Here is a 9,705-nt window from a genome sequence, read left to right on the forward strand (position 1 = left end):
GACCCCTTCTAAACCCAGCCTGGACTTCCGGCAGTTCTCTGCTGATGTGCTGTTCTAATCGTTTTTGGTTTTAGTAGAGCTTCCAGATTAAGATAGACTAGGAAGCAGGATTGGCCATCAACTTCTTAACTAACCGGCCTCCGAAAACCCTGTGAACAGTAGAGGAATGCGGATAGTTATCCCATTAGTGGTAGAGCACACATTGGAAGTCAGTAGAAATGAGGAAAAATAGCAGCAAACAACATCCTTTAATACTTGGAAAATGCAATATAGGAAGCTTGACTATTTGAAAACTAGATATTGTGAAAAATGGAATGGAATGCATGAACATTGACATTCTAAGCGGTAGTGAGATGAGATGGACTATCTTTGGCCACTTTGAATCACATAGTTACATGGTATACTATGCTGAGAATGAAAGACAGAAGAAGAATCGTGCTGTATTGGTAGTCAAAAAGTCAATTTCATGTTCTATCCTGAGGCACAATGTTTTGAGTGATAGGATATTATCCTTACGCATACAAGGAAGACCTGTTAATACTACTATTATTCAAATATACGCTCTTACATCTAGAGCCAAAAAGGAAGAAATCAAAAATTTTTACCACTCACAGCCCAAAATTGACCAAACAAGCAACCAAGATGAATTAATAATGATAATTGGTGACAGGAATGCAAAAGTTGGAAATAGTGAAGAAGGAATAGTAGTTGGAAAGTATGAATTTGGAGATGAATGAAGCTGGAAAAAAGGAAGATAGAATTTTGTATGTTAAACGATTTGTTCATTACAAGTACCTTTTATAAAAAACACAAATGGCGACTTTACACATGGACCTCACTTGATGGACTGGAAATCATAGAAATCAGATTGACTACATCTGGGAAAAGAATTGTTGGAGAAGCTCAGTATCATCAGTCAAAATTACACCATGGGGGGAAGTATGGGTCAGAGCATCAATTACTCATGTGCAAGTTCAAATTGATGCCAAGGAAAATGAATACAAGTTCTTGAGAACCAAAACAGGATCTTGAATCTATTCCACTGAATTTCAAAATCATCTTAAGAATAGATTTGAAGCATTGAACACCAATTATTGAAGACCAGATGAGTTGTGGGATAACATCAAGGACATCATCCATGAAGAGAACAAAAGGTCTTTACAAAGATAGAGGAGAAAGAAAACACTGAAATGGATGCCAGAAGAGACTCTGAAAATTCCACTAGAATGTCGAGAAGCCAAAACTAAGGGAAAACATGCCGAAGTAAAAGAACTGAACAGAAGATTTAGAAGGGCAGCTTGATGGATTGAGAAGTTGTGGTACATTCATACAGTGAAATACTATCCAGCATGTAGGAGCAATGAGTTTGTAAATTACTACCTAACTTGGGAGGGACTGGAGAGCATTATGCTTAGTGAATTTGCTCAGTCCCACAAGGACAAATACTGCCATTATTATAGAATGAGTATGAGGATCCAAGGACGGGGAGGAGGGTGGAAATAGAGGGGTGAGTAAGTGTGAGGGGGTAGGGTGTTAATCAGGGGGTTGCACAATTCGATGGGTGTGTGGAGTGAAGGAAATGGGGAAGATCTTTTGTGAAAAACAAAGTATTCAAACTTTGTAAAAAGTCAGTATAAAATTAAAGAAAAAAATAAAAAGGGCAGCTTGAGAAGACCAGACAAAGGATGATAATGGAATGTGCCTAGAGCTGGGATGTAGAATAAAAAGAGAAGAACTTGCTCTGGATTTCTCAAGCTGGGAGTACTGAAAAACAAATTTAAGCTTCAAGTCGTAATATTGAATGATTCCATCGGCAATTTGTTGAATAACCCAGAAGATGGAGGGAATACATGGAGTCACTGTACCAAAAAGAACAGACTGACATTGACAAATATAAGGAAGTACCATATGAGCAGGAGCTAATGGTAATGAAGGAGGAAGTTATAGCCGCACTGAAGCTATTGGCAAAAAAAAAAAAAAAAACAAGGCCCCAGGAATTGATGGCATACTGATTGACATATTTCAGCAGAAACTGCCCTGGATGTTATACTCACCAGTCTGTACCAGAAAATTTGGAGAACAGCTGTCTGGCCAGTGGATTGGAAGAGGTCTATATTCCCATTCCCAAGAAAGGTGATCCAACAGAATATGGAAATTATTGAACAATATCATTAATATCACATACAAACAAAAATACTGCTGAAGATCATTTAAAAATGGCTAGAACAGTACATAGATAGGGAACTGCCTGAAGTTCAAGCAGGATTTAGAAGAGGCTGGGGCACGAGAGATATCATTGCTGATGTCAGATGGATCTTGGCTGAAAGTAAAGAATACCAGAGAATGGCTATTTACGTTTTATTGACTATACAGAGGCATTTGACTGTGTGAATCATAACAAGTTATGGCTACCATTGAGAAGAAGGGAATCCCAGAGCACTTAATTGTCCTTATGCAGAAGGACAGAAAAATAAGAGGCTGTTGTGTGGAAAGAGCAAGGGACCACTGCATGGTTTAAAATTAAGGAGGGAGTGTGGCAGGGTTGTGTTCTCCATACTGTTCAATCTGTATGCTGAGCAAATTACCTGAGAAGCTGGATTCTATGAAGAAGAATGTGGCATCAAGGTTGGAAGGAAACTAATCAATAACCTTCATTATACACAAACTTGATGACAACCTTGCTCACTGGAAGTGAGGAGCACTTGTTGCAAAATAGAAAAGAATAGATCCCTTCAATATGGATTGCATCTCAGCATCAAGAAAACAACAGTTCATATCACTGGACTTAGAGGAAACATCATGATAGATGGAGAAAAAATGGAAACTGTCAACACCTTTGGTATCAGGAGACGTATTGCACTGGGCAAGTCTGCAGTGAAGGACCTCTCCAAGTTATTGAGGGGTAATGATGTCAGTTTGAGGACTAAGCTGCGTCTGATTGAGGCCATGATTTTTCTCATCACTTACTGTGCATCTGAGAGCTGGACTGTGAATAAGGATGACAGAAGAAGAACTGATGCGTTTGAGCTGTGGTGTTGGAGAAGAGCACTGAACATCCCATGGACAGTCAAGAGAACAAAGAAATACGTCTTGGAGAAGGTGCAGCCAGGATACTCCATAGAGGCAAAGATGATAAAGCTTTGCCTCGCATACTTTGGGCATGTTGCTAGAAGAGGCTATTCCTTGGAGCACATGACGCTCCGCTTAGTCAGAGAGTCATGAAGGAGAGGAAGACCCTCACCCAAGAGAAATGACATGTTGACTGCAGCAATGGGCTCTAATGTGTCAGAAAGTGTGAGGACAGCACAGGACAGGACAAGATCCAAATCTGTTGTGCATAGGATTGCTATGGGTTGTACTCAACTCAAAAGCACCTAACACAATATACTGCTCAGTCGCTGACAGTCAGCTATAGTGTCAACAATATAAGAACAGCAGAACAAAGAAAAATGTAAAGTCATAAAATGCTGTCCACTAGCTTAAATTAGTGATGTGGGAAAAGGGGTATAGTTTTGACAGTTGGGGAAAGCGCCTCCATGACTTAAGAAAGCTCAGTGTTTTCTAGAAAAGGGGCTTTAACACCTTGGAACTTGGGCCTGGTTTTGCTTCACCTCCGAGGCTGCGGGGAGGTCGTACTTTTCCTCTAGTGAGCCAGTGTCAGATGGCCTTTGTTAGAAAGAGTTATGTAAGCAGTTCTCAGGAAATATGGTTGACTTGTTTCACCAGATTAAATAAAAAAATTCCGGTTTTGTCATTTCTGCACATTGAGAGGTGATGAGTTGACATTAAACAATCTCTGGGTCACTTCATGTCTGACTCTTCGCTTGTAGCTGTCACTGGGCTCGATGACATGGCTCTTTTGAATATCTGCTTGTCAGTCATGATATCATTCTAGATCTGGATAGAATTTTAAAGCAGAATCTCAAGTTTCATTTCTTTCCTTTTTTTTTTTTTTGTGGTCGGAGAGGTAGAGTCGAAGAAAAGGGCTGTGAAGGACTTCTTTTGTTTACCCCATTTATAATTAACCATTCAAGGAGGGGGGACCTGGGAGGCCATTCTACATGTCGGAGATTGCACGAGCGTGTTCTCCTGCCAGCTGAGAGGATGATGTGAGCGAGCGTGTTCTCCTGCCAGCTGAGAGGATGGTGTGAGCTGGGTGAAGGCTAGCTAGCCTGGGGAGGTCAGCTAGCAGGAGCCCGCTCTAAATGATAAGCGTTAGGTACAGAGGACTTCCTCCTCTCCTCTCATGGTTTAATAAAGCAGCGGATTTCTCAGAGTTTAAAGTAAGCAGGAGGAGCCTTTCCTTATCATAGCTCAGGCTGGAGTCCCGAATCTGCAGCTAATCTGATTTCCTGGAGCAGTTCCACTGTGATTCTGTCCTTGTTTGGAGGCCCGTCTGGTGGCTGTAGTGGCTCAGGGACTGTGTCTGACCCCTTTGGGTTTGACATCCCTCTGGCACTTCTGACCCTTACTGATCCACCCAACCTCTTAGCGTGCCAGCTCTGCCCAGCCCCTCAGGAAGCTGGATTAGTACAACACTGGGTGACTGTCCACTTAGCCAGATCATCTGGATCTTTTTGGATGAGATCATTGACTCTCGTCGTAGGCCAGTTTTTCTCCCAGAGGACATTAGGTGTTGCCCGGGCACATTGGTGTGATGATAACTGTGGGGTGGGGTAAGTGGTACTGGCACCTCGTGTGTAGTTATCAGGGACAGCTACGCACCCCACACTGCACAGAATAGACCCCACAAAACACGGGGGATAGCTAAGCACCCCATACTGCACAGGACAGACCTACAGCAGCAACATGGGGACAGCTAAACACCCCCACTGCCCAGGACAAACCCCATAAGAAAAACACAGGGAATGGCTAAGCACCCCCAGGACACACCCTACAAGAAAAGCATGGGGGATGGCCAAGCCCCCCCACTTCGCAAGACAGACCCACAACAAAGACACCAGGCAGAGTAAACACCCCACACTGCCCAGGACAGACCCACAACAAAGACAGAAATGTCATGTAAATAGTGAGGAGGCCAGACTGGTTGAGCTGAGCTACCTCTTAGCTCCTTATTCTCTTTTGAGGGAATTGCTTTCCTGGGGCGAGGGAATTGCTTTCCTGGGGCGCCCTGCCAGTGAGCCCGAGACCAGTGCTGTGGTTAAGGTCCTGGATCCTGAGCCTATCCCTTGGTGTTTAACAAAGACCTGGTTTTGCCGTGTGGAGTCGGGCTATTGTCTGGCCTGCACATTTGCTGTAGGCTTCATGGCTGTGGGCTAGCAGGCTGTGTCCGAAATCTTCAGTTTCAAGTGTGCATTGTCCACAGGGGCATATCACACCCAAGTTGGAGACCAAAAAACCTTGCCTCTTTTATATGTATAAAGCACAGACAGACGACACACAATTCATAAACAGACAGTAAATCATGGTATTAAAATTTCATGAGGGCATTTGAAAGAAAAAATATCTGGAAAGGTTTCAGGGGGTAGGAGAACAGTAGTAGGGGCAAAAAAAGGGCTGGGAGGCAATGGCCTAAAGTTAACACTTCACCCATCCAGGCACTCTTTAGGGCTTCCAGCTTTCTGTTTGATGTGGGCACCCCACTCACACCCAGGTCTCAACACTATCATTAGCAGGAAAGAAGAGTATATACTTTGTGTCCATGAGAAGTAGGTCACTCATTCCATTTTTTCATCTTTTCACTCAAGCTTAGCAAGTCTGAACGGACTGTGTGATGTGAAATGGAGGCCTGCTTGCTTGGAGGAAGTAAGGCAGTTGTAGGGGCGGGGACCAGGCTGAGAGTGAACAGCTTCTGCAAAAGGAGAGAAAGGTGGCTCTGGGCACTTCGCTGTGTACCAGGGACACTTGGCTCCCATTTCTGCCAGCCCTCTAGGTGTCTGTATTAACTTCTCTTTCCTCTATACCCCATCCTGCAGGGGAACAGTGGTCTCAAACCCAAAGATAATGACTTCACATCCAAACCTTGGCATTGGCCTATCAACTACCAGGTAGAGCCCGAGGCTAGAATGCCTCAAAAGTGGAGACAACAAGGCCTTTGAGAGTGGGGTGGGAGGGCGAGATACACAAGGGGTGGGCAGGCGAGGGTGAGATGGGTCGGGGGAGATATATGGGGGGCAGGCGAGGGTGAGATGGGTCGGCTAGAGATGGAGCCTGGGTTCTGGTTCTGGCCCAGCTTTCCCAGAAAGCTCATGGAATTTGTACCTCTGAGCCTCCAGCCCAGCCTTCCAGTCCGAAAGGTAAATGGGTTCCCCCTCTTTGGAAGAGCAAGTGCCCCAGGGAACATCAGGTGTTCTCTGCCCCACAGGGCCTGCGCTTCTCAGGTATCAATGACACGGACTTCCGAGTCTATCTGCTCGGCAACCCGGTGAGTGTCTGATGCCTCCCGTCTGGGGCCCTGGAGCGCTGGCCTGCACAGAGCTGCCCTCTCAGCCTCCTGCTCTCATTTCCATGCAGGTGGTTTGGTGGCTGAATCTGTTGAGCATCGTCCTCTACTTCCTCGCAGGAAGCGTCGCTGCTGTGGCTGTGCAAAGAGGGGTCCAGCTGCCAGCCAAAGTGGAAGGTCAGGTCCCTGGGCCAGCCCTCCCCTGACCCTGCTGCCCGCAGGACGCCTGCACTCTGGCTGAGGGCCACTGCCTTCCCCGGCCGCCTCTCCATTCGCCTTTGCTTTTTAAAGCTAGCAGCCAGCAAAGGCCCTAGTGGTGGTGTGTGCCGTCAGTCACGAGCAGCTCACAGGTGACCCTCCTGTGAGTTTTCAGAGGCAGGAAATTGTGTGGAGGAGACCACCCATCCTCCTCCTGCAGAACAGCTGGTGGATTCAAACCTCATGCCTTTGGGATTGGAGCACAGCTTCTTACCACTAGGCCACCAGAGCACCATAGCAAAAGCCCTAGTTTTGTACTAAACTGCGTCATCCCAATAACACTGTAGAATAGGACGCTATTACCCTGCCCTCCATTGTATAGATTAGGAAACAAAGGTAGAGCAAGGTTAAGAAACTTGTCCTCAGACAGCTTGTTAGTGATAGAGACAGAGTCTGAATCCACGCACGTGGATTTCAGTGTCTTCACTTTTTCCTGTGCTACTGTCTACAGAGCTGCCCTTTTTCTCTTTGTCCCCTCTTGTCCTGTTCTCTAGTGGAGCCGAGTCCCAGAGCACAGTGTGGGTTCCCACCCTGGTGCCACTCCTGGGCAGCATCTTCCGAGGAGTCACGGAGGCTCTCGCCTTCACTGTTCTATGTCTGACAGCCATGGTCCCCGATGCTCCCCTTTCCCCTACCGCATCCTCGGGTCTGCCCCACCTACACCCTGTCGGCCTCTGCAGAAGTGAGGCTTGGAGGTAGTGAGGGAAGCTGTCAGCAGGGTATGTGTAGGCTGTGGCTGCTCTGGAGGCCAGGCTGCCTCCTGCGACTGTTGGGTTCCTCCGCCATTGGGCACCCCCCAAGGCTGCCCCAGGGGGTCTTGACCAGGGCTTGAGATCCAGCAGCTCTCGCTCTGCCTTTTGAGATGCTGTAGGGTTGTTGGTGTGGGGCCATTTGAGACCCAGAGTGGCTCTGTACCTTAGCCAGGCCAGACCTCTGCCTCTTCCCTGTCCTCTGACGGGGGCCATGCTGCTTGGGGTCCAGGGCTGTCCCAGGTCCTGCTGCAAGGCGGCGGTCAGGTCCTGCTGGGCTGGGCGCTCCATTACTTCCCGTTCTTCCTGATGGGCCGGATCCTCTACTTCCACCACTACTTCCCGGCCATGCTCTTCTCCAGCATGTTGACAGGTCAGTGCGGCCCCCCTGCGTGTGGATGGTAGAGGGAGGGGCGGCTGTAGCCCAGGGATAATCCTTCTGCTCTGACTTGGGGGGCGGGTTCCTTTGTGTCACACCCCAGAGTCGCTCTGATGGGCTCGCAGGATTTCTCTCGTCTTCAATAGGGATTCTGTGGGACACACTCCTGCGGCTCTGTGCCTGGCGCCTGGCCTCCTCCTCCCTGGCCAGGGGCATCCATGTGGGGGGCATCCTGAGCCTGCTCCTGGCAACTGCCTACAGGTGAGCTCTGCCTCCCTACCTGTGGACATGGTGGACTCGGGGTACATCAGGCCTCAACATATTTCAGAATTACGTGGGTGCTCTTAAAGCTCACCAGGGCCTCGGCCTCCCTGCAGGCACTATTGAATTGGGCTCAGTGGAGCCCAGTCACCTGCAGTTGTCAGAGCTCCCCCGCTGCTCCCAATGTGCAGACAGTTATGAGAAGCATGGGGCTGACTCTGCATCGCACTTTGTGCCAGTGGTTCCCAGCTTCCGTATCACCCCAGCTCCCCTGAAAGGGCACCCCTCTTTATCACAGTGTCTCCTGCCTGACACAGCTCTGAGCAATGTAGGGAAGGGCAGTGTGGGGGAGGGTGGACAGAGCAGGAGGAGGGTGGATGGTTGACCCTGAATCACTGACAGAGGGTGTGGTTTGGAAGACACCCCCCCTTCTCTTCTCTCCTCCTTGCTGGCTCACGGAACCACTGAGTGACTCTAGGGGACACTAGCATATGTGCCTTCAGGGACCAGACAGAGACAAGAAGCAGTGGTGGGCTGTGAACTCAGAGGATTCAAACCACATTTAAAAACTTTTGACCAAACAGCCCAGGACCGAGTCCTGTCAGGCAGGAGCTCGTTCCCTGCTTCTGTTAGGTCAGCATGTGTCCCCCTGCAGGGACAGAGGACATGAGTAGGGGCTGAGGTCTGGTGAGCACCGACGGCAGGGCTGAATTGGACTCTGAAAGACCCCCCTCCCCCCTGCCACAGCTGAGGCCCCATGATGCCATCAGCGCCTCTGCATTCTCTCCACAGCTTCTACCTCTTCCACCCTCTGGCCTACGGGATGATTGGTCCCCTCGCGCAGAACCCCCTCAGTCCAATGGCAGGACTGAGGTGGCTGGAATCCTGGGACTTCTGAGACCACTGCAAGGATTCCACATGGGTTCAGGAACTGCCGGGAGGCCTCCAGCGGTGGAGTCAGACCCTGGGCCCTGTGGGGGAGCTGCCCGGGGAGCCTGGAAGGGGCTGCTGTCTGCCAGGACCAACCAGAGTGGACGTAGCCCAACACCAGAGTGAGCCCCAGCTCTATGCACCAGGTGGCTGTGAAGCTGAGGCTGGCGCCTCTCAGGCCCATTTCTCAGAGTGTGCAACGTGCAGGAGCACAAGTGTATATGTGTGTGTGGTTGTGTGTGAGCTACTGCACTTGTCCACACGCCTGTGGAGTGTCGACTGTGTGACTGTGGACAGCTGAATGTCATAAACCCTAAGAAACCATCCAGGGTTGCAGTCATGTGTGGGTGTTTCTTCATGTTGGATTTGTGAGTAAAGTCCATCATAGGTTCTGTGATCCCTACGGGGGTTCACAAACTGGGAGTATTACCCCCACCTCAGCGTGTCACCCCGGGCAGAGCATATGGGATTGTCAGCACCACACTGCCCCCTTCTCGCAGGCAGACAGTATGGCCAAGCTGGAGGGCCAGCCACCATAGAAGGTGTGCAGAGAACTTTGCCTTGGGCCTCCTGCCTGCATCCTAGCAAGGCTGTCACCGCCACATCTCAGCTGTGACAGTGGGTGGCCAGCCCTCCTTCCTGGGACCGAGTGCCCAGGACTGTGTCCTGGCTCTCTGAGGACAGCACCTGGCCCCCTCAGGCTGTGGGGCCACCTATCCTGAATC

General features: G+C 49.1%; 1 protein-coding gene across 1 annotated transcript in view; it reads left to right on the top strand.

The window, feature by feature from the left end:
- The window catches only part of POMT2 (protein-O-mannosyltransferase 2), a 57,667-nt gene extending 48,719 nt beyond the window's left edge, over positions 1 to 8,948 (top strand). Inside the window, 6 exon segments of the mRNA XM_006884651.1 lie at positions 5,937 to 6,008; positions 6,326 to 6,385; positions 6,475 to 6,580; positions 7,643 to 7,783; positions 7,936 to 8,050; positions 8,843 to 8,948. Of these exon segments, the coding sequence (XP_006884713.1) occupies positions 5,937 to 6,008; positions 6,326 to 6,385; positions 6,475 to 6,580; positions 7,643 to 7,783; positions 7,936 to 8,050; positions 8,843 to 8,948 (600 nt within the window).
- Positions 8,949 to 9,705: the final 757 nt, after the last annotated feature.

This window comes from Elephantulus edwardii, unplaced genomic scaffold, assembly GCF_000299155.1.
Source record: "Elephantulus edwardii isolate Elephantulus edwardi_28Jun2011 unplaced genomic scaffold, EleEdw1.0 scaffold00037, whole genome shotgun sequence".
Lineage (NCBI taxonomy): Eukaryota > Metazoa > Chordata > Mammalia > Macroscelidea > Macroscelididae > Elephantulus > Elephantulus edwardii.